Source organism: Myodes glareolus, chromosome 21 (genome assembly GCF_982192425.1).
Source record: "Myodes glareolus chromosome 21, mMyoGla1.1, whole genome shotgun sequence".
Classification (NCBI taxonomy): Eukaryota; Metazoa; Chordata; class Mammalia; order Rodentia; family Cricetidae; genus Myodes; species Myodes glareolus.
Window position 1 is genome coordinate 41,758,443 of NC_142046.1, and position 24,477 is coordinate 41,782,919.

The window sequence follows — 24,477 nt, forward strand, 5'->3', positions numbered from 1 at the left end:
ATGCATGAGTGTGCAGATACTAGCTGCTGGTACATTTCAACCTTGAGATCTGTTAGAATAAAAAGCTGCAGATACTGCCCTTCTTCACAGATGCTGTTAAGGCTGACGTATGTATAATGTTAATCTTGTTGGGGGACATTGTCCAACAGGTTAGCCGGCTCCTGATTTTGGGAGGTGCCAACGTGAACTACAGGACGGAAGTGTTAAATAACGCCCCCATCCTGTGCGTCCAGTCTCACCTTGGCCATGAAGAAGTTGTGACGCTACTTCTGGAATTTGGCGCCTGCCTGGATGGGATGTCAGAGAATGGTATGAACGCACTCTGCTACGCAGCTGCTGCGGGCCACATGAAGCTGGTGTGTCTGCTGATCAAGAAGGGGGCAAGGGTAAGCAGCAGCCTTCTTGCCATGAAAGGTGACAGCAGGGTGGCGGAGAGGGTGGGAAATATCTTCCTGTCATTACCGGGATTGTCGGCCACTAGGCCAAGCTTGGAGCATTTCAGCTTTGTTGGGTGAAGTGAGTTAAGAGGTTATAGAATCGGTGTAGAAGGTTGGGGCATCTTGGTTGGAACCCCAGGAAGAGGTAGCCATATGTGCCTAAACTTTTGGTCTGCTTGCTGTTGTACCAGGCAGATCCATGGCCACTGAATTTATTCTAGAATCTAATATGGCACCACAATTGTTTAGATTCTTTAGAATATTTTGTGTGTGTGTGTGTGTGTACACACGTGTGCGTGCGTGTGCTCTGGAGAGAGTTGGTTCTCTCCTACTGTATGGGTTCTGGGAATTAAACTTGGCAGGAAGTGCCTTTTCTTATTGAGCCATCTTGCCAGCCCTGTTGGAAAGATTTTAAATGTTTATGTCACACCACTCCAAGTGCCCCCTCTTGTCCTGTTTCATGATTCTTTTAAGGCAATCCCATGAGTTCTCTGGTATAGAAGTCATATGCTTCTGTGGGAACTGCCTAAAATTATTTCCATTCCCACCTGGAACATTGGGCCTCATCTGTCTGGAATGCCAGGGACAGTGCCATGGCACTGGTGTGAGCCGTCAGCCAGCCTTTCGCTGTGACTGTGGGATAATGCCTGCTGCCCGAGGCGTTGGGGTAGAACTCTCAGTCTCCTAGCTGAAGTGAGATGGATGCTTGGCATAGCCCCTCTTCAGCTTCCTCTGCATACACACGTTTCACAGGCAAATGAACCTGTTGAGTAGCAGTGGGTAAAGCACTGCTAATCGTCTTTTGCCTATTTAGTTATGTTAGGCTTATAGTAGATACAGAAATATTTCGGTTTTTTGTTTTATTTGTTTGCTTTTCTTAAAAGTCCAACATTTGGGACATCTGAACCTCAGCTCCACTTTTGGGGTGCATACCTAACTGCTGCATGGCACATGCCTCAATTTCTTTCTGGATGTCAGCTGCCTCTTAGCTTTCTTCTGAGGCCAGTGGTGTCTCTGCTGCCACATCTGAAAGCTTGCAGGGACAGGCTCACTGTCATGTTGGGGACCCTGGCGGAGTCTCCGTGCAATGGGGCAGCGTGTCCCTAGTTTTGCAAACATGTCAGAACTGGGTCCTAGGACGCCTTCATTTAGGTAAGGAATGTTGGGGGTGCCTGCCACTGTCAGGCCTTTAGGAGGCGTGCAGCACTTAGGTTTCTTCTGACTAGCTGGCCTCTCTCAGCTCTGTGGCTTTCATTTATGAGCTGGTATGTCCCAGGTCATCTCCCTGCCTGTTCTCCCTCTGTCCTTCTGCCTTTAGATCTGTGTTCTCTAGAGCCTTGCCTTTCTGTGGCTCCCTGGTTCAGTGACCGAAGGTCTCAGAGCAGCCTGAAATTACTTCATCTAAGTACCCCATTGGGAAGCACAGGGCTTTGTCTGAGGGTTTCGTCTGTGAGCTCTGTGCAGTTTGCTGAGAGATGTGTGCGTGAGGAGACTGTCTTGTGGTTGCTAGTCCTGTAAAGGGAGCCCGAGGCCTGGGTGAGTGTTCTTACCACAATGAAGAGAGTCAAAGGTTCGGTGCTGATCAGAAAGACGGGATGGAATGTGAGCCTTTGTTCTTTTGCAACAACCTGAGTTTGCTTCTAGCCTTCAGGGCATTCACTCTCTCAGCGTATAGGGGATGCTCACTTTTGCCTTTGCCCTGCCCCTGCTCTCCAGGTAGACCACTTGGATAAGAAGGGTCAGTGTGCACTCGTTCACAGCGCGCTGCGGGGCCACAGTGACATTCTCCAGTACCTCCTGAATTGCGAATGGTCAACAGGTCCTCCCCAGCCTGGCACGCTAAGGAAGAGCCAAGCCCTGCAGCAGGCACTGACGGCAGCTGCCAGCATGGGCCACAGCTCGGTGAGTGTGTTGGGTTGCTTTCTGAGGTATAAGATGCTGCAGCCCAATGTCTGTTGTTTGGTCACAACCCTCTAAGTTGAGAGCCACTGCAGCAAAAGGAACCCATGATTTCAAGAAGTTGCTCCTGAATTGGGCCGGAAAAGGGCTTTCAGTGTCTTTGTATCCTTGCTGTGAGTGAGGCCCACAGTCTTGTGGGCTTGTGGGCAGAGCACTTTCCTCCCACACAGAAGCCCTGATGGATGCTCACTGTTTCTCTTGTTCTTCCTTCCTCCCCTCTACTGCATTACCCTCCACCTTGCTGTCTTTCTGCCTGGCCCCTTTGGCTCCTTCTTTTGTCCTTATGACCTTTAGAAAGTAATCACATGGAACCCTAGTCTGAAATCATGCTTGAGTGTGTGAAGGGTTTTTAAAAATGGTGCTTGTGTGCGCTGAGAGCCTGTGAGGACCCATTGTTCGAATTTCCCACACCAAAGCAGAGATCCAACGCAGTGTTCCTCTCTGATGGATGTCACTAGCTTTATGCTTGAAGACTGCTTGTCTTCAGCTGGCCCGTTTCTCTGCTTCGGCTCTGGCTATAATGGCATTTGCTCCCACTTTGCCCTGTTTTTCTCACTCTTTGTTGTCTTTAAGCAGCTGAAGGTGCCAGTGTTTAGTGATATTCTTTTCCCCAGATGACTAAAATTTGAATGCCAAGCTGGCTGGCTGGTATTTGGCACTTACGCACAAAGGCAGATATACATGTAAGCATGCTTTGTTGGCTGGCTAATATCTGGCGTGCATAAGTTATAGTTAAATACTGTATACATAATCTGAAAATGTAGATTTTTCCTATTCTGTTTGTCTTGGTTTTTAAAAACAAGACCTCACATAGCCTAGTCTCTGTAACTACTCTTCCTGCCTCTCCCTCCCCAGTGCAGGAATAACAAGCGTGGGACACCATGTTCTGCCGCCTCCTCCCACTCTCTGAATGAGGGGCTCCAACATTTCATCCCTAGGAGACCTGTGAGCACGTGCACACCCCCACATGACACACATGCCCCAGGTTTGGAAGCGATCCTTTTCATAACTCGGGTCCACCACATAGGAGTCGGCTTGGAGAACACTGAACAGAAACCACCTCAGCACAACCAATGCTCATTTCAAGCAGAGAAGCAAGATTCCTTAGAAGTCCCAAGGAGGACATTAATTTCCTAATGTCATCACAGCAAATGACCAGACTCTCAGTCACTAAAACACAGCACACACTTAATCTTAACGCTCCGGGGGCCAGATATCTAACTTTAAGGTGAGAAGAGCCAGCTTCCCCCAAGACTCCAGGAGCCATCCTTTTCTGGGTTTTCTAGCTTCTAGAGGCCACCCCGCTTCCCTAGCTCAGACCTGCTTCTTCCATCTTCAGAGTACACAGCCCCCCTTGCCTTCTCTCTTCCTTCTTCCTCTGGCCCACACTCCTCCTGTCCCATCCTTTTGAGTGTTGTGGTTGTACCAGGTTCGTGACAGACTGTACACCCAGACATAATCACTCCATTTCAAGGTCTGTGATTTCCTCCTGCCATTCAAGGAGCACCCACAGCTTCTGGGGATTAGCAGGAGACCCAGTCAGCAGACCGCAAACAATACAGATTGGGAGCCTGGAAAATGGCTTTGTTGCACTCTGCTGTCATTCAGGAGGGTTCTGGCTCCGGTCCAGGGCACAGGTACTTCACCACTCCCCAAGAGCAAGCTTTCCTGCCTCCAACTTGTAACCTGCTCTGCTCTTCAGTGGGAAGACGCCCAGAAGGGAGAGGGACAGTGCTGTCAGCAGGAAAATCAGTTGAATAATACTAAAAGAAACTTTTTACTGTAACAAGTCTATATCACCTTGTTTTCCTTCCTCGTAAAGAATGCACTAATGGTGATTTATGCAGAAGCTGCACTTTCTGTGATCTGCTGGGCCCTCTGTTGATTATGCTGGCATATTTGGGTCATGCTGGAATTCATTAGAATTCCAAGTACCTGGTAATCCTGAGCAGAGTTGCCGAAATTCACTGAGATTGTTTTATTTTTTTTTTTTTAATTCTCCAAGTGCAAGTGTGACTAGCATACGAATTATGTTTGGAAATGGTTTTCATTCTATTTTCTCTACTTGTGCAGCACAAGATGATAATGGTTAAAAACCGACACTCTCTCCTTTGATAGATGGGCTATAATAAGCACCTATTGCTCCAAGAGCTCATTAAATCACCTTGCCACGTCTGACAGGTAGTCCAGTGTTTGCTGGGGATGGCAGAAGAACACGAAATCGAAGTCAATGGCACCGACACATTGTGGGGAGAAACAGGTAATTATGCTTCCACTGTTTGTAGTCAGGGGCAGCTTGCATGATGTCTCAGCCCCACTGTGGCCCGATTGTCTTAGGAGTGACTGGCGATGTGTGTAGTCCTGTTTTTATTTTGTCACGAGGCATTTGGCGCCTAAACTTGCCAAATGAGTAATAAAACTTCTGTGGAAGCAATAAAAGGGATGCATTTTGAGGTAGAGTAGCAATTACCGTGCGCTTGAGGAACACCCAATGGAAATGCCTTGGTGGGGCATTGAGTTTGCACATGTCCTGACCTACCTGATCTGCCTTTGATGCCTGCCAGGAGAGCTAGGCAGCGGTCCGTTGTCAAGGGAATCGGAGGTGGTTCAGTAGGGAAGTACGCCCCGCTCTGTCTTGTGGAATGAGGACAGAAGTCAGGTCTCATAGCCCTGTATAAAATAGTGACTACATACAGTCCAAAGTCCCTTTCCATTGGTCAGAGGAGGGGGGCTGTGGGACTTAGTGGGAAGAAAGATTGATGTTCAGATTAGTGGAGATACTGCTGCTTTGAGATTTACCACTCAACAGATGTAACCAAGATGCTTAACCTGTGTTTTCCCGGATGTGTCCAGGATGCATGCGTTTGCCATTTCTCCTGCACAGATCTGTTCCTACTGCTTCTAAGTTCTTTGCTAACAAAGCAGATGGTGGTGTGGAGAGTTTATTAGCTAGCTCACACTTGAGAGAAGCCTCAGAGATTTTCCTGGTGGGCATGCAGGCCTGCCCTTCAGAGCCACATGGCTCACTCTGGGAAGCCACTGTCAGCTGGCTTTGTATCTTTCACTGTGGACTGCAGGCGGAGCGAGGCATGGCATGGATTGCAGAGGAAGTGTAGGACTCCAGATGGTATGGATCAGTCCTGAATGTCTGTCCCCTCCCCGTTGAGATCCTGCCAGTTGGTTGATGTCTAAAGAGACACTTGAGAAATTAAAGACTTCGCACTTAAAAAAAAAACAAAACAGTACACATTTATTGTCTCACAGTTTGTGAGAGGCGGAAGTCTAGGTGCAGCAGGGCTGGGTTCTCTGCTTCAGGCTCTCCCCTCCCCATAATCCTAGGTATTGGCTTGGGCTGTGCTCCCCTCAGGGACTCACCCGCTTCTAAGAGGTTGTTGATAGGATTTATCTCCTTGCTGCTGTACTTGAGTCTGGTGAAAAGCCATAGACTTGTTCAGCCCTTCTCGACAAGGCCTTATGTGCCGTCTTCAGACCTAGAAAGCAGTTCTTAGCGTCATTAGTAAGGATTTGGGTGAATTCAGTCAGCCAAGAGGTTTTTGATTTGAGCGCTTCCTTCTGTTTATTTTTAAGAATTTCATATAATATCTTGATCATATCCTCCTTACCTATCCTTTTCCAGAAGCCTTCCTCACCCAACTTCATGCTCTTTCTTTCTCTCAAAAAAAAAAAAAGTGCGTACATACACACACCCATGGAATCCCTCTTGTGTTGGCCAACAGCTCCTGAGCACGAGACCTGCCCTGGAGTGTAGGTTGGTATACCCAGTGTCACCTCATTGAAGAAACTGATTTTCTCTCTACCGGCAGTTATCAATTGCAAATAGCTTCCCAGCCAGGGGTGGGAATTTGTGCCTAACACACTGGCTGTAGGAGTCTCTTCAGTGGGGTTTGGGGTCAGGCTCAGCATGGTTCTTCTCCCAGGGCCCAGTAGTTGGTGGGTTAGCTTAAGTTCTGATTGGAACTCTGGGCTCAGACTTCAAGTAGGGGTTGGTTGGGGTGGTAGGTGGCAGGGAAGAAGTCGGGGAAGGGTACTGACCTGTTCTTGTTGCTTGACTGCCTTAGAATGGACTACGAAGGCCAAATTAGCCTCTGGCTCGCAGCAATCTTACTGCCCCGCCCTTCTAAGAGTTGGGATTCTAGCTGTGCTTTGCCGCGCCCAACCGCCAAGAGTTTTATTGAGATAGTTTTAAATTTTAACATTCACAGTAAGAAAAAGCAACGTCAGCCGTCTGTCATGCTTAGGGAGCCACTGCGGCTCTCTAGGAATTGTGTGTCAATAAAACCATGGCAGCGCCATTGCTGACATTTCCTCCGTCCCTGACAACTGCTGTCTGCCCCAAACCTCCCTGCCTTCCACAGCTGTGCGCGGCAAGGGAAACAGCCTGCAACCTTGTACGGTGTGATCTAGATGAGAACACCAGCAGATACCTGTGCTGCCTGGAAGCTGAGGTCTGGGTTTTGATTTGGCCACATGTGGGAAAGAGACATGAGTGAGGTAAACGGCGGCATTCCGACTTATCCGTTTCCTCCTTCGATGACAAGAGCCGACAAGTCACAGCCTTCCTCACCAAGCTTCCTCTGTAAGCAGCCGCTTCCGTCTGTTCCTCAGCGTGTAGGGGGCGCACTCGAGTCTGGCCATTCCCCAGTGTGTGTGGGGGAGGTGGGGGGGCTCCACATGTGATTTGGTCCTCATCACTGTAGGAATTCTCAGCAGTGAAAGTGGCTGCTTGGTCGGTGGTTCGTTGGGTCCTCATTCCAGAGTGTTCTCAATAGTGCTTTGTGCTCAGAACATCCCTGTGTTGGCCACAGCATAGGCCAGGATCCCGGTGTGACTCCGTGTAGGGTGTGGGAAGGTAGAGGAACAACTGGGTGCTTTGTGTGGAGAGTACACTCATTATTTCTCCTGGAGCCCGTCTATCTATTTACAAGTCTGCTCGGTGTAGATTTAGTTATAAACACCTTGGCTTTAAGAAGTTGGCGGGCTTATGAAAGTGGTTTCAGGCTCACTCACCTGTCTGAAGGGCACACTGTTCTCTCTGCAGTGTCTGCACCCTCTTAGGTGTGCAGTGTCGACGGTCACCGGAGGGAGATGCTCAGGCGGGCGCCAGCTCCTCTACAAAGTAGTTCTCTATTGTCTTATCAGGACAGACTCCTGCAGGCTCTCTGTACCTTCTTCACGGGGTCCAGGTGTGGGCCTCATGGGCCTCATGACCCCTACTGGTTGTCTGAAGGGATGACTGCTCTCACAGGGAGAGACCTCACAGGATGGGGTTATCGGGAGAAGGCTTGGTTCTGTGCCCTTCACACTGAAGCATCTCACCGCTGGCCCACATGCAGCATCATGAAGGAGCTGGGTTAGAAGGCTGAGAGCATCATCACATACAGTCTGCTGTGCATTTACAGCTGTGTTTAGTCTGGGCCCTGCAGTGAACCCAGAGGTCTTAGAAAACTCTTCCATGCCTGCTGATTTGGGGAGCAGAGGGCTTCACTTAGGAAAACCTTCCTTTTCATCAGGGCATGCTACTTATCTGTCCAGGGTTCCGACTCAAGCCCTTCAAAGTAAGTTGTGTGGTTGAAATAGCTCTGAGCTACTGCCTCCCCCTTCCCTTTCTCCTCTTTCTTCCCCTCCTCCCCTTCCCTGGAGAATAAGGCGTGTGGCTTGTTAGCAGAAACCGCACCGCCCTGAGGCTGCCACTCTGTGACACCCACAGACTGTCAGGCAATGATGGTCCCACAGTTTCTGGGTAGCCCGAAACATGGCACGAGCCCATCGGATGCCTGGGTTATCTATCTCAGCATTCCACAGCCGTGACGAGTCAGCCCTGGCTCCCACAAAGTCCCGGCTGAAGTGAGTTACTGTTTCCATGGCGGTGTTTGATGTGAGTCAGTCCAAGCCAAAATGACCAGGGACACTTAACTGGTGACCTAATGCTGTGCCGTGGGAATTGACACACCATGTTTCCAAACTCCAGGCTTCTGTCCAGTGTGGGTCTGCACCCTGCTTCTGGATGTGGAAGAGATAGAAATGGGCCCCCGAGATGTTCCCTGAGAGCAGACTTCTTCCCCACAGATCTCATTTACGTCATTTTGCAGCTCTCTCCACGGGACTGTTGAGCCGTTCTTCGAGGAGATGCTGTGGTCCACACACCGGGAGCTTCCCAGGGGCTGGCATGCCTGCTTCTTGCTCCCATGTGACACCTGGTCTAGTGCTATCCCGGGGAGTTTCTGGAGGTGATGCCCCTGGTACTGTCGGTTACATACTTGCTCATGGCGGTGTTGGTCTAATCAAGGGCTCCTTGTGTGGGCTCCAAGGGAGGAGAATGAAAGAAAAGAAAACCTTACCACTTTAAGGCATGGGATATTCATTTTATAGATTTATTTGGGAGGAATACTTGGTGGGTAGGGGCAAGGCAAGGAGCCAGTGATGTGATTTTGTCCTGTCCTGCCAGCCTTATTGGAGTCACAGCTGAGTGCTTGTGTGTGTGCGTGCACACGCTTGCACATCTGCATGCGTGTGAGTGTGTTAGGCCTGCCAGCTGCTGAGTGTACTACTTCCTGGTGTGTTATGGGCATGGCTCCTGCTCCTCCTCCTCCCCCTTGTATCTCTAATATCTTGTTCTTCTGGGCCCTTAACTGCTCTCCAGGAAGCTGCCGTGTACTGCCTTGGTTGCTTCCTCAGAGGCCCTTTGCCCTGGACTTTGAGAATATAGGATGTAGCTGCCTCTGTGGGCTGTCCTTTCCTAACTTTAAAATAATTTTGAAAGGGAATGTCCCAGCATGTCCCATCAGTTAGTTAGGTCTGGCTGAGACACTTTATGTAAAGTGCCAAGTCTTTTGTTTTGAGTCCGTGCTATTTTTGTTGGTGAACTCTTACAAAGGAATTTGGTTGTTGTAAGTAATTGGCTCCCATTGCCAAAGCTGCTAAAGATGCTTGATTTGCTGTTCCTAAGGTGAGCCAAGTTTTCTCCTCTGTAAGTGGAGTGGGAGATTTGGGCTATGGTGTGTGTGTACACATGCACACCACCACTTTTCCAAGTTGGTTGAAGCATACTAGTCCCATTTCACCGTTGTCTATTTTTGGGTGGAACCTGGTCACCTCAGTCCCAAGTGCTCAGTCACGTAGGGTGCCAGATCTACAAGCCCCCAATTGTAGGGCAGGATGTGTGCATATACCTCTGTCCACACTAGATCACAGAGCTGGGAAAGAGGGTTTTCATCCTTTGTGATTTAAGCGTCCCTCTTATCTCTATGAACCACTTTCCTTTCTGTGGCTGTTGAACGTTTATCTTAGGTGTATCAGGCCATGAAAACCTGGGTTTATCCATAGCTGTCTCAGAACACAAAGAACCAAGTGCCTTATTGTATCAGTTTATGACTACATGTTAATTTGAAGAGAAGAAGCCTAGAACTCGTCAACCAGCTCCCACTTCTACATGGCTTAAGCAAGCTGGTGAACTTTTCTGGGCCTTTCTTTCCTTATTTGCAACAGATAATAGCAGTACTTGCCTCCCAGGAGTTGGCTTGTATATAAAACGGATTCATGGATATGCAAAGCCATGAAGCATTGCATAGAAAGCGCTTCACACATTGCATAGTGTGTTGTTTAAATGGTTAGTGGAATTGGAGGGATGAAATTTGGCATATTACTCTATATCTTATTAATTTTAACTTATCATAACTCCAGCTACATATAATAGCTCTTGAATATCTGTGAGCTGCTGAGACTAGCAAAACACCGTGGGTAGGTTCTGTTTAATCTCGGTAGGCACACTTTGAGATTGCTCTTAAGTGCGCTTTCATGAGGCTGAAAGAACTGAGCTACAGAAAGTTGTACCTCTTGTCCCAAGCCACGAAATGAATTCGTGTGAAAGCTAGGAATTTAACCTGATCGGTAGATGCACCTGGGCCCGTGCTCTCAAACAGAAGAGATAGGCCCTGGCTCGGGAGGTGACGGAGTGGGTAAAGTGCTGGCTGTTTCCGCACAGGACCTGAATTTGAATCCGAAGCTAGGCACGGTGGCCTGCGCCTGTAATCCCACCCAGGGCTTGCAGATCAGGAGACAGGGCCAGGGGTTGGGGTGGGTTCTGGAGATTTACTGGGCAACCATTCTCACCAGAATGGTAAGCTCCAGGCTCACCGAGAGGGCCTGTCTCACAAAAGAGAGCAGTAGAGGTCAATACATTTGATGTTGACCTCTGACCTCCGCATGCATACACACAGGCAAACACACAGAGACACGTGTGTGTGTGCACATATGTACACAGGGTGGGGAGGCTAGTAAAGTCTAAAACTTCCATGTGCTCAGCAGTTAGTCTTGGGACACAGCCTTAACCTGTGTACAGCCTCATTTCCCTTAGCCTACCCAATAAGTTTCCCTTCACTGTAGTTCTTGCCCCACAAATGCTGTGAATGATGGAAGATTGGAAAACTAAAAGTGCAAGACAGACCCTAACCTATTTTCTTAAGAATTTGTTTCTTAGGAGTTTACTTTTATCTGTGTGTGTTGTGACCAGCACCAGCCTGTCACGTTAGAAAGCTTTGGGCAGCGCCGGCTTCATTGGTAAGGACAAGGGCAGAGCCCCCCCTGGAGGGGCCTTCTGAAGCTGGGCTGGGGGCTGGCTTTGCCCCCCAGGGCTGAGAGCACTGGCTTATGATGCAAGTGCAGGATTTTCTATTTTATTTTAGTTTTTGTTTCGTTTTATCCTTTAAGTTGGTGAAGATGAGATCAAATATCAGTCCCAGCTTTGTAGAAATGAATTTATAGATCTTGGAAAGTCTGTTTTTGTGTCTAGTGGAAACCCATTCAAGTGGAAACTTAAAAGATGGGAAAAATGCCTAATAAAGAAACCAAGAAAGTTGTAGTCCCATTCTGGGACAATAGCAAAGACATGTTGCCTCGCCTTCCGGGGAAAGCACCACCTTCAGTCAAGGACCTTGGGAACCATCCTTTCTGAAAATTCCAGTGTGGTAGCTCCTGGAAGTAGCTCCTAAGTAGCAGGGCATCTCACCCCCCACCCCTACCCCCTGAAAAGATAATTTCTAGTTTCATTTTACCTTTTAGATTGATGGTTCTCAACCTGTGGGTTGTAACCGTTGGTATCAGGAGACCCTTCCAGGGGAGTCTCCTAAGAACATTGGAAAACACAGATATGTACATATTACGTTCCTAATAGTAGCAACAATTACAGTTATGAAGTAACAACAGAATAGTTTTATGATGGAGGTTACCACAACATGAGGAACTGTGTTAAAGGGTCACAGCATTAGGAAGGTTGAGGACCATGCTGTTGATAAACTAGCAGAGAACTCTCCAGCACCCCCTTAGAGTCTTTGCCTTGGTTCTGTCCTTCACTGTGCATGTGTGTCCGCTGTGCTCTGGTCAAGGGCCAGGCATCATCGTCCTCATCATATCTACTGGTTTCTGCCTCGACCACAGCGAGGTGACCTTTCTGAGAACCCTACTGCTGACTTTTACCATTGGTACTTTCATTTTTTAAAATTTTTATAAAAGTGGGAAAGGCCAGTGTAACCTGGAAATAAATTGCACAAATGAACACACGCATATAAACAAAACTGAGCTGTTCTGCAGATGGTGACTGTGGAGCCAGAGGAAGTGGGCATAGTGGATGACTTTGCTTAAGAGCTCATGGTTGGCCATGAAGGTCAGTTTGGATTTTCCATGTGTGATATATTGAAAGATGGTTGTCTGGTGTGGAGGCGTGGTCTCTGTCGCCTCTCTCCAAGTCTCCAGTCAGGTCTAAGAAGCAAATGAGAGGAATGAGTGTCCCTGGTTTGATTCTCAAACTGAGCCACCCTGAACCACTGCAGTGACATACCCTTGTGTGTTTGGGTGACAGATATGTTATAACATCTTATGAACAGCCCTATTGATGAAATGACTTTGTTCCCAGCAAGTTGACAGTTCAACGTTCATTCTCTCTCTCTCTCTCTCTCTCTCTCTCTCTCTCTCTCTCTCTCTCTCTCTTTCTCTCCCCCCCCCCCCCCATCAAATGAACAATTTTGTGGTGTAAAGAAGTGTTTCTCAGTGATACTTCAGTAAGCTCAGATGGTTGAGTATCAGTCAGGTCTATCTTCAGATGAACATCTGCCGTGCCGAGTCCCCTCATGCTGGGGTGCATTATTCAGGATCGTCAGGGTAGGGTATGTACCTTTTCCACAATTTAATCGCACAGACAATACCTCGTTAAGGGTTTGCCAAGTAAAAGCACTCATGTCCAACTGGCTTCAATGCTGCATGCTCACACGAAGTGGGGGGGGGGGGTGGAACATCCCTTTCAAATGTCTTTGTATTTTATTGACCAAAGACAATGAATCGATGCCCTCTGCTCCCACCCTGGTCCTGTGTCTTTCACACCCCAGCCCTCACTCCTTTTATCCGATCAAGCCAAGTTCACTGACCCTCATTAGAGCCAGTGCTGAGGTTGGCTTTCTCAGCAGGATGGCTGGAATTCCTGAGCGTAGCTTGTTCTGAGTTTGTTTGCTGTAGCCCCTCCGTGCTTCCGAATATGGGAATATGGTATCCTGAAGTCCTTGTGGCTGCTGAAATTTGAGATGTGTCCTCGCTGGGGGAGTTTGTGGGGTGAAGCTAAAAATACTCACTCTGGGTGGAAGAAGAGAGCCATGCCTGTCATCAGCGGTGTCTCCTTAGAATTCCTGTGGAGAACCTGATCTGCGCTGAGCCTGAGCAAAGTAGACCTGTGCTGACAGGTTCCTAATCCCCCCCAGAAGAACCCAAGCAGCAAGCACACAGCAGATCGGCCTGTGGGGAAGGAGGGTGGAGTTGAACCCTGTCTCCAGGCCTGGCAGGGCACGCTTGTCAGCTTGTCAGCTGCTCCAACTTCCGGCTTCTTTGCAAGCCGGCTGGCGAAACACATAGCTTCTATTTTTAGCTCAGGGCTGTCTGATGTGTTCCCGTTGAAAGACATCAGTAGCAGCTGCAACAGAAATCCTGATTTAAAGGTCCCATTTGTCACAGGGATGAAGCTTCCTCACAAAATGAAGGAAGACAGTGTTCAGAAGGTGGACCACGCGGGTCTCATCCAGCACAAGGCTGAGCTCCCTTCTTTCCACAGAGTCCTGTGCCTCTGTGTACAAACACATGTCTGCATCCCTGTGTGCCTTTTGATTCCTTCCTTCTTAGTTGAGGACAGCCAGGGAAGGAGGAGGAGGGTCCCTGAGTGAAGGAAAACTGCAGCGCTCTCGCTAGCACCAGGGTGTTTCATGACCCACTTGCAGGGATCCTGCTCAGATCAGTTCAGATGATGTAAATTATGGGAGACGAAAACGATACAATGTTTATATCCTTTATAACCCCCAGGGTAGCGACAGACCCCCTCTCAATGAAAACGATACAATGTTTACATCCTTCCTAACCCCCAGGGTAGGGACAGACCCCTCTAACAAAAGATGTGGTAACAGGGAGCAGAGCGTACCAGAGCGTCACACCCTGGGAAGCCCAGGTGTACAAAGGAGAGGGCTCACAGCTCACAGAGGCCTTTGAGATGCGGGCTTCTAACTCAGCCTTCTGCACAGGCAAAGTGGGCAAGGCCAGCAAGTGTGAGGCTTGCGTGACTGTTTCTCCAGATTCTGTCTGGCCCTCCCTGGTCAGAGGGGACGCCTGTCAAGGGAGAATTCCTATAGGGATGTCAGTTTCCCATGCACAAGGGGGCAGCTCATTTGTATGCAGAGCTTCTTCGGGTATCTGAGTTTCTCAGAATAATCAATAGAGCTTTTCTGCCAGAGGGAGATCTGGGTGTGGCATATTCTGCTCTTGCACGGTGCATAGTACCCTAGGCCCCATCTCTCAGCTGTCTCCATCTCAACTGTCCCACCACCATTATTGTGGTGGGAACAGACTTGTATTGGGGGTAAGTTTGACTATCTTCTCCTCCTTAGGGACATGTCCCCCCCCCCCGCTACACAGAAGTAGGAAATTCTTTGATAAACTAAAGAAGCATTCTGTAAATGCCCTTTTTGTCTTAGTCGGTGATCTGTTGCTGTGAAGAGACACCATGCCACAGCCAGCAACTCTTATAAAAGAAAGCATTTTCCCTGGGCTGGTTTACAGTTTCAGAGATTAGTCCATTGTCATCATGGTAGGAAGCATGGCTGCACAGGCAGATATAGTCAAGTAGCCTAGAGTTTCACATTCAGATGCACAGACAGCAGGAGAAGAGAGAGCCACCGGGTCTAACTTGGGCTTTTGAAAATTTCAAAGCCCACTCCCTGTGGCACACTTCCTGAACAAGGCCACACCCAGTCCTTTCCAATACTGCCACTCTCTGGTGATGAAGCATTCAAATCTATGAGGCTGCGGGGGCTCTTCAAACAACCACAGGCAGATTTCTCTTGTCTCCCATATCAGTGAGCTTCAGTGGCCTCAGGGCATTAAAATCTAGTAATGACAGATGTATGTGGTGGAGGGTACTGTATTACTCAGTTTTTTGATAGTGAAGATGTATTTAAACAATGAGATTCAAATTAAACGTCTGAGGAAACTGTAGGACAGTGCTCTCTAGCTCACCCTGAGGCATTCTGGAGTGCTTCAGGTCTCTGAGTCCCGGAAGGCTCCGTGTGCTGGTCCTCTGCACCTGCTAGAGCCTGTAATTCCTGCCTCGGTGTCAGCATGGACTCTTCACAGAGACTGAGGCTACTACATCACCTCCTTAGAGAGCGGAAAGGGGTTGGTCCTCCCTTCCGGAGCAGCATTCTACCACAGAGGCCAAGCCAAGCTGTTAGGATGTGCTGTGCCCTGTAGAAGAGCGCAGTTGCCTCGGGTTTGGACACCTTGACAGCCCAGGATGCTAGCCCAGGAGTGCTCACGGTCAGGCCCAAAGAGGCCAGTGTCAGCTGCTAATCTGCTGCCTCATCTGATCCCCTCACTCGCTCCTTCTGTACCGTCTGCTGTAAGAACAGCCAGGAGACTTGAGGTCAGTCAGAACAGTGCCCCTTGAACACATTTTCCTGGAAAAAAAATGTGCTGACCTACTTGCTAAGAAGGTACCAGGTGTGTGTCACTGAGAGAGGAGGAACTTAACAAGGAGCAAGAATGGTGTGACCAGGCCAGGCCTATAGTACTGCCCATGTCCCCAACTGCTGTCGGGAAGCTGCTGAAGGAAGGCCAGTGCCCTGGCTGTGAGGTCCACTTACATGTCTCAGGGGCTCCTGACCAGAAACAACAGTGAGAGCTCACTTGCCTCCTGGAAGGAGGGGGGGGGCTGTGTTTTCCTCGTGTCTCCCTGCGCTTCAGATGCTAGGCTCCCAGACGAGATCTTCCTAGCAGTCTGCTCCCTCCCATAGTTCCTGAATCAAGGAGTTCAAACTCCTTGATTTTGAACCCGACTGGGAGAAGAACTCAGGTGATGATGTCAGCTGCTGTCAGGCTCGACTGTCTGGTCTGTAGTGTGTGTGCACATGTGCACACGTGTCTGTCTCTTGGTTAACCTCAGTCACGAGAGCCACGTTTAAGGGAAGCTGGAGTGGTTGTTAGCAGAGGGCAGAGGCTTAGGAGTCAACCCTGATGGTGTAGTGTCTATGGAAGGCCCCAGGAGGAGCAAGCGTCAGTCAGCCATGTGCGAGGGGTCTGAAGGGATCGGTGCAGGCAAGCATGTGTTGGAAAGCAGCCTTCCTGAGCACAGACTTCTGAGGTCCTCATTACCACACACACTCAGCTCTACTGAGGAGTCAGAGCATGGGGCCCACCCTTTCCAGAAGGAGGGTCTGGGGTTCCCTCTTCAAGACGGCTCTTGCAGGATGGGTTTTTACTGTGTGTTCTTTGCTATTCGTTAAGTGTGTAAGTGTGGCCTATTGAGTTGTGTTTAGGCATGGGGCGTGCATTTTCCTAGACGTGTAAAGTTGTTTGCTGGTGTTTCCTTCCCTCTGTTGATGGCAATGTGGATAGTGTCTGCCTTGAGGCCGTGTGACAAATGCTCCCACACCCAGACACATTCACCTGGCCTGTTCCCCACCTGATGTGGATTCCCCTCTGTATGCTGTAAATACCATTGGTTAATAAAGAAACTGTCTTAGGCTTGTGATAGGGTAGAGCAGAGCTAGGTGGAGGGAAGGAACTAAATTGAATGCTGGGAGAAGAGAGGCAGAGTCAGAGAGATGCCACGGAGCTGCTACCCACCGGAGACAGACACAGAAACTTTGCTCGTAGGCCAAGACCTTGTGATGCACAGATTAATGGAGATGGGTTCAATTAAGATGTAAGAGTTAGCAAATATAAAGTTAGAGCTAATGGGCCAAGCCATAATTTAATTACTACAATTTCTGTGTGGCTATTTCGGGTCTGAGCTGCCGGGAAATGAACAGGCGGTCTCCGAACTACACCCACCCATGTCTCCTGCCATCGTTCCCACCAGTGAGAGCGGGGTCCCTCACTCCCCCATTCTCAGTTCCACCAGTTTCCCAGGAGCGTGGGCACTTGTATGCTCACTGGCATGGACTTGCTCTTTTGTACAGGGTTTCTTCTCTTTCCCCCCTTGTAGCCTGAGAAGCTGGCCTCTTTCACTAGTTCCTAGGAATACTGCTCTCTCCTGGAAGCTGGTAATTGAGGATATATTTAGAAACAAGGTTTTCCAGGAAGACCTGAGAATGGTCCCACAGCCATGCTTGGCTTCTCCTTTCTCCCGACATCAGGTTGCTCCCTCCTGGGGAACATCTATCCTGCGTGACTCAGAACCCTTTGTCCCACTGAGAAGCCATTCTCTTGGCCTGGGTTGTCATCAACACCCAGTTGTCCTTTCTTGGACGTAGTTCCTATGACCAAGCCAGGATGTAGGTCAGCTGTGCAAGGGTTCTTTCCCATGGGTGGTGTGCCCCGCCACCGTATAACACCACCGGAACCACCGTATGACAGTCTGGATGTGATGCAGCTGACACCCACCCCAGCTCCTTACTTTTTGTTTGATAACATCAAATCCAACTTGTCAAAGGTGTTTACATTCCAGGAGGGCAGGAATGATAGCAATGGACACTCTTGATTATAGCAGTAATTCTTATTTAAAAAAACTTAGTGGGACTGGAGAGATGGCTCAGTGGTTAAGAGCACTGCCTGCTCTTCCAAAGGTCCTGAGTTCAATTCCCAGCAACCACATGGTGGCTCACAACCATCTGTAATGAGATCTGGTGCCCTCCTCTGGCCTGCAGGCATACACGCAGACAGAATACTGAGAATACTGTATACATAATAAATAAATTTAAAAAAAAACAAAAAAAACAAACTTAGTGTGTGTGTGTGTGTGTGTACACCACAGGAATGTGTGGGCCCATGGAGGCCAGGAAAAGGCATTGGATCCTCTGAATCTGGGGTGACGGTGTTTGTAAGCAACTGAACTCGGGTCTCCTGGAAGAGCAGGACGTGCCCTTTACCGCTGAGCCATCTCTCCAGCCCCTCTGTAATTATGTTTCCTTGAATGGACTCTGACTTAAGGCTAACAGACCAGATTCAAGTGTAACACTAGTCTGTGATATACTGTGTTCCGTTGTCTCTTTTTGAAGAAAACAAGTCCCAAACTTTCTAAATCTATGGTTTAAGCAAAGCATGCTGGGGCCAACTGAGGTTCTTTGCCCTCATAGCTCTAGGAGCATAGTTTGGCTTGAGCTGGAGACCCACGTGGGACAGTTCACATATGGCTGCCCTCCACTGAGGCTCACCTGAGACTGTCCAGTGCATACAGCCTCAGTTTTGTTCCTGTCGATCTCACCCCAGAGCTGCTCAGTCCTCCTCACATCTTGGCAGCTGGGTTCCAGGAACAATCACTGAGGGGCAGCACAAGTTGCCCGTTTCCAGAGACCCCGGCCCAGACATTAGCATAGTGCTGCTGTGCTCTGATCAGAGATACCATACATACATAGACCGCCCAGGTTTGGGAGGAGAGAACACGTACCCAGACACGTAAGTCGAGGCCCGCGAGGCCCTGGCTCTGCACCTACTAACGGCTCCCCCAACCTTTCCCATAGCCCTGACTGCTGCTGCCGGGAGAGGAAAGCTGGAGGCCTGTGAGCTGCTGCTGGGGCGTGGAGCTGCTGTGTCTCGGGCCAACAGGAGAGGGGTCCCCCCTCTGTTCTGCGCAGCCCGCCAGGGGCATTGGCAGGTACCTGGGGGCCCTAGCTGCTTTAGGAACCATAGATGGGGATTGGGTTCACTGTTGAGAGCACCTGTGGCCCTTGCTCGTTGCTCGTTGCTGTCCCAGGCTTCTCCCTCTGCCATCATGACTGCTTCTCAGAGGTAAACATGACGGGTAAGTACAATCAAGGGAGGCAGACCGGGCAGGAGCCTGGCACCCATGCCATACCACAGACACGGTAGTCTCCTTGACTCTAGGAGGTTTGCATTACGATGGTAGAAGATTCACGATGGCTTGTTTGCTGCTGTTGTGCCCCGCGCTCGGCCTCGCCTGCAAGAACCACGCGGGACACATAGGATACTTCTGCAGAAAGGCTTTAATCCTCTTGGGAGCTAGAGCATAAGCCACATGGCGGAGACCCAGATAAGATGGAACCCATCCCTTATATAGGAAACAGACCCTGCTTCGGAACGTGTCACTCTTGGATTGGTCAACTGCTCCCAGTCCCAGGTGATACCTTGGGAGTAGTGGAAAGTTACTAACACGTGTGAGCTTTCTAGCTCACCTGGCGGTGCAGCGCCATCTATGGTGGAGAGTGTGGTTGCGGCCTTCTACATCTCCCCCTAATTTTACTACTTTGCAGAAAGGCAACTCCCTCAAAAGGTAAAGATAGAGGTCGCACTTCCCAAAATAGAAACATTAAAATGGGCTTACACGGAATCTGCCCATAGGTTCATGACACCTGGAACCTATCCGGCCTGCCCTCCGCCATTTTTCTGGGAAAGGGAATATATGGCAGGAAACCCTTATGCAGGACGACATATCTCTCAGAGAGGGCCATTCTCTGTGCGATGCTCTTCAGCTCGACAACCTTCAGGGCTAGCTAAGCCAAGCATTCCACCCTGTGCAATGGATCATTGTCCTAGGGGTGCAGGAGCTGGTTGGCTTAAACCTTACTGCTTCAGCATAGATAACCACACATCAGTAGAGGCCCCTGTTCCAGGGCAGCCAGCGCTTGTGCAATAACCACTTTGTCCCTAAGACTTTGGGATTTGAGTCAGCAGACCATCCAGAGGAGAAACACTATTCCATAGCTTAGGACCGTTCCAAAACATTTCCACCCCCACCCATTCTTTGAAGTAGGGGATGAAGGACACAACCCAGGACTGGAATCCTTTGGCCAGGCTTATGTCCACTCGCGTGGAGTTGATTGTCACGATGGACCGTCTCAAGGAGGACAGCAAATCATCAAAATTCTCCTGCAAGATACAAAGACAATTCTCGGGACAAGTTAGCCACTTTTATAAAGTTCTCATATGGTACACTGGTAACACATAAGGCTGGAGTTTTCCATTCACAGCCCAATTGGGCAAGCTGTCATAAGATATCCACCTGTTCTTTATTCTACCTCTAATAGATGTATCTATGGTCGCCTGTTGATCCAGGGCTGTAGCCACTGTGGTAGATAACTGATTGAGGGTCTCTGTTTTCCATGGTATAGGCTGTGCTGCCATTTAAAAAATGTATAATGAACAGAGCATCGGGGGCAGTTCCTTTATTATTCCCCCTTTTTTCAATTTTAACAAGAACTGGTAAGTCCTCCAGTCCAATTACCTAGAAGATAACTAGACAATTGCTTAATAATCTGGGATCGCAGGGGCACAACTTTCCAGCTGCATCAAGAAGTCTGTAGTGTCCAATTCTTAATTTGAATAACCATGGCATTTTGTAACCTGTCTTGAAGATACCCATAGTGTTTAGCAGAAATAACTGACAGGATAAGGGAAACTGATAGCAAGCAATAACTGACAAAACAAGGGGAAATCCAGCAGCATAGCAATGGCGCAGCAACAATAACATTGCAATGTACAGCAACAACAGCACAGCAATAACTGACAGACCAAGGGCAGGAGCTGGACCATCCCTCAGGAACCCGCCAGCTCCGCAGCAATCAGGCCAGACAGCTCCATAGCAGAGGCTTTGTCCTCAGGCCTCTGGACAGATGAATCCACAGCATGAATAGTAGCATTCCTAGAAAAAAAAACATAAACAAACTCTTCTCCCAAAATAACATTTAAGAGTATTAAAAAACTCAGTGTAAAAATTTAGCACAGTCAGTACTGGAAGTAGGCTGGTCTTGAACTTAGAGACCTATAGGTCTCTGTTTTAAAGAGCAATCTTGTTTGCCTGTGCCATTACAGCAGGCCTTAGAATTAAACCATTTTAAATCTGGCACAGATGAGATTATTGTTTCAAAAATATGAGAAAACCGTTTTCCTGTTTCCAGCCTGGAGTCCTAAGATGACGTGGCCATTGGGGAACCCATATGGGGGTCTCTGTTTTTTACAGTATGGGCCGTGCTGCCCCAGTGGCGCCTAGGAAAAACCCAGGCCCTGTTTGTTGATATAAGGTTTAGGATTTATTGGCTCCTGTATTCCTTGTCGGTACGGTGGCCTTGGGTTCCAGAGCCCGCCCGCCATCGCCATCCAAGGGCTGTATGCGGCTGCAGGGCTCCGCGTGTCCCAGGCCAGGAAGTGGCGGCTCCACCCCCAGGCGCCCCTGCCTTCCCCGCGGGGCTAGCCTAGTTCTCTGAGGCTGTGTTGGTGGGGGAGTGTGGCGGGAGCCGACACCCAGACCGAGGCGGCACAGGCGGCAACATCTCAAGGTCCGCGCCAGAGCCTGCGGCTCAAGGGGCCGATGGGAGAGGCGGCAACCAGGGCCACTTTCTTACTAGCAAACTCTCAACACCTGTGTCACAGCAAAAGTGGCTGTAAACTCTCACAGATCCAGCCAACGACCCAATCACCCCAAAATCCAAGGGCCCTTCGCATCCATCTCCCTGCGGAACCTGAAACACCAGACAAGCCAAGCGTATACACAGCAATCTTTCAGGAGAACTTGAGTTCTTAAAATGCTAAGCAGTTCTTAAAAACTTAAGTCGCACTATGTAGATGTAATATGGTACTGCCTGTTTACTGCGGCTAAACCTTAATTGCGCTTTTATTATGATAATTACGACCAGTCCTGCCTGAAGTCAGCATCGTTTAGTATAGCCAAATGGAACCAGATCCATTTTAGCCTCAGAGACCCTCATAGTTCCAGGTACATTGTAAGCCTTTTGGCCTGGCTGCTTGTGGCACCGCTCTCATTCTCGGTGACACCCTCCAGGCCAGGCACCAACTGAGCCGGCGCAATGTGCCCTCCACCATAGCCACCGAGCAAAGCTCGGCTCCAGCTGCCCTCCAGCTGCATCCATTCCGAGCCCAAACCGGTGTACGGAGCAAAGCGGAACTCAGAGAAGCAGGCTTGCTGCTCTGCAACCATTGAAAGGACCTCATTTAATCTTTTAGGGAATTTGGGCACCGTTAATCTCTTTGGCTGCTTCCTGCTGAATTGGGCCGCTGAATTTTAGGGGTAAACATTACAACATTTCAGGAGGTCTCGGTTATTCAAACCACATAAATCCCAAGTACACCCTTAGGCTCTCATTTTCTGTGGAGGCGAAAACAGAACCTCTCCTCCAAAACATCATATTCTTAAGCCCATGTTTTAAATTTAAACTACTTTTTTTAGCAGTTCCTAAATTTAAATATCTTTCTCCTGTCCAGTACATAAAAAACAACACGAACAACGTAACATAAAGCTTTTGACCTTGTAAATCAGCCTTCTCCCCCATTTTTACTTTCTTAGAATCATTGGGGGGTCCTTTTTAACTTATCTGAGTGTGCGCGCACAACCTCCCACTGCTGCTCAGTTTCTGATATGCTCTCTGGACTTTAGAGCGTACCTCTCTAAGCATGCATGCCTGCAGTTCTGAAATCCTCCTGGTCTCCGACGGTGCAAAGTTCTTTTTCTTCCCGGGTATGGCACCAGATGCCCCGCTCTCGGCCTCCCCTGCAAGAACCACGCGGGACACATAGGATACTTCTGCAGAAAGGCTTTAATCCTCTTGGGAGCTAGAGCATAAGCCACATGGCGGAGACCCAGATAAGATGGAACCCATCCCTTATATAGGAAACAGACCCTGCTTCGGAACGTGTCACTCTTGGATTGGTCAACTGCTCCCAGTCCCAGGTGATACCTTGGGAGTAGTGGAAAGTTACTAACACGTGTGAGCTTTCTAGCTCACCTGGCGGTGCAGCGCCATCTATGGTGGAGAGTGTGGTTGCGGCCTTCTACACTGTTGTTCATTTGTTTTTTGTATCCTGTACATAAAATGTATTGGAATGATAGCTGCCATCTTTAATACAAGGGAACAGGGCACCAATGTTCCACAGCTTCTTCCTTCGTTTTGAAGCAGTGACCACATCTCTCCCACACTCCACGCTATGTTACACCTGCGTTGTGCACACCAACAGCTTCACGACCACTCATTACATGACCCCTGTGATTAACCCTCTGCCCGACTCAGTGTCTCCTAACTGACAAGGAAGGAGGAAGGGTTTGCTGGTGCACGAAGTGAGAACAGTAGGAATATGCCACTCTGCCGTTCTGGCATTGTGACAGACAGATGATGTACCCAGGTAACCTGGCTGACGCCGTGGGCTTCCTCCGCCTTACTAGCATGCATACTATAAAGCACGTTGCTGATGCCGAGAATTCACTTCAAGGAGCTTTGCTAAGAGTTGGCCTCTGAGTAGGACAAGCCACCCCCTAGTGCTACATGTGAGCAACGCATGTAACCAAGGGTGCTGAGTTGCTCTCCTGCCTTCAACCCTTCTCTTGTTACCGTAGTTAGCCCCTCTCAGTTTGTCTACAAATGTCAACTCTGAGGAAGCTCAGTTTCCTTATCATGGCATGGGTGTTTGTATTCAGTCTGCAGAGTGAATGACATGGGTAGGTCAAATCTATCTGTCGCTGCAGAACCCCAGATACGCAGGCGCTGTGCTGCTCCTCAGGACCAGTTTGGAACCTTAATGGCAACTGCTGGCCCCTTCCCTATGCTGAGTTAGCCCCGCTTCCCCTCAATGTGGCTGTTCTGCCATCACCTAATTGTGGCTGGCATGCCTCACTACTAATGCTACCTGGTATATGTGATTTTGTGCATATAATAACTGGGCGCCCTAGAAGAATACATAGAAGATTTTGTTGAAACAAATACAGTAGAAGGCTTGTTTGAGCCCCACATATCACACAGCTGGTGGGAAAGATGGAGCACCTGGCTGGGTATGGAGACGGTGGCTTTCTGCAGCAGGGGGCTGATTCTCAGTACTTCTTTCAGATTGTCAGATTGCTTTTGGAACATGGCTGCGATGTGAACCTGAGTGACAAGCAGGGTCGCACGCCTCTTATGGTGGCTGCCTGTGAAGGACACCTGAGCACCGTGGAATTCCTTCTTTCAAAGGGTATGGTGTGTTGCAGTGCGCTGGCTTCTTTTGCAGGAAGAGCTTCGGTAGACCCGCTAGTACTTCCCAATTAACCTTTCCGTCCTGTGTATTCTTCTAAGGCATGGTGCAGCCTGGCTGCTTACCATTCAGCGTAGGTGAGGCCCTCCTGCCATCAAACCTGCTCAGGTCGATATACTCAGAGGCCGGCAGCCAGATGGTGGGATCCTCAGGAGCCCAGGTTTATTCGTGTTCTGTGGTTGTATTACTGGACTTGGGAGATTACAAGCTGTGGCCAAGTCAGGTCCAGCCACCCCTCTTCAATAAGCCAATTAAAAGAACCAAATTAAAAGTAGAAAGCAGAAAAAGGAAATTTACTCAGTGTGGCCACATTGGGAAGAGGAACAAAGATTTAGTAGCCTCCTCGAGTCCATCTTTGGGGTCCTAAAATCAAAGTGTAACTTAAGTGCCAAGTATATGAGTGTCTAAGCAGTTCTGGTCAAGGTTGGTCCCACATGCCATTGGTCCATCATTGTCTGGGCTTTCGTCTTGCCCTGTTGTGTGATCTAATAGTTGTTAAAAGTGGGAAATCTCTTTTTGGGAGACAAGTGCTTCCTCTAGTTGGTGCCTTTTCCTTCTCTCAGCA

General features: G+C 49.1%; 1 protein-coding gene across 10 annotated transcripts in view; it reads left to right on the top strand.

Moving 5' to 3' along the window:
- Nucleotides 1–24,477, top strand: part of Tanc1 (tetratricopeptide repeat, ankyrin repeat and coiled-coil containing 1) — a 230,642-nt gene that overhangs the window by 196,043 nt on the left and 10,122 nt on the right. For all 10 annotated transcript variants that reach the window (XM_048425771.3, XM_048425773.3, XM_048425772.3 and 7 more), the window contains 5 exons: nucleotides 150–386; nucleotides 2,154–2,339; nucleotides 4,578–4,656; nucleotides 18,401–18,534; nucleotides 23,729–23,852. In XM_048425771.3, the coding sequence (XP_048281728.3) occupies nucleotides 150–386; nucleotides 2,154–2,339; nucleotides 4,578–4,656; nucleotides 18,401–18,534; nucleotides 23,729–23,852 (760 nt within the window). The remainder of the gene's footprint in view (nucleotides 1–149; nucleotides 387–2,153; nucleotides 2,340–4,577; nucleotides 4,657–18,400; nucleotides 18,535–23,728; nucleotides 23,853–24,477) is intronic.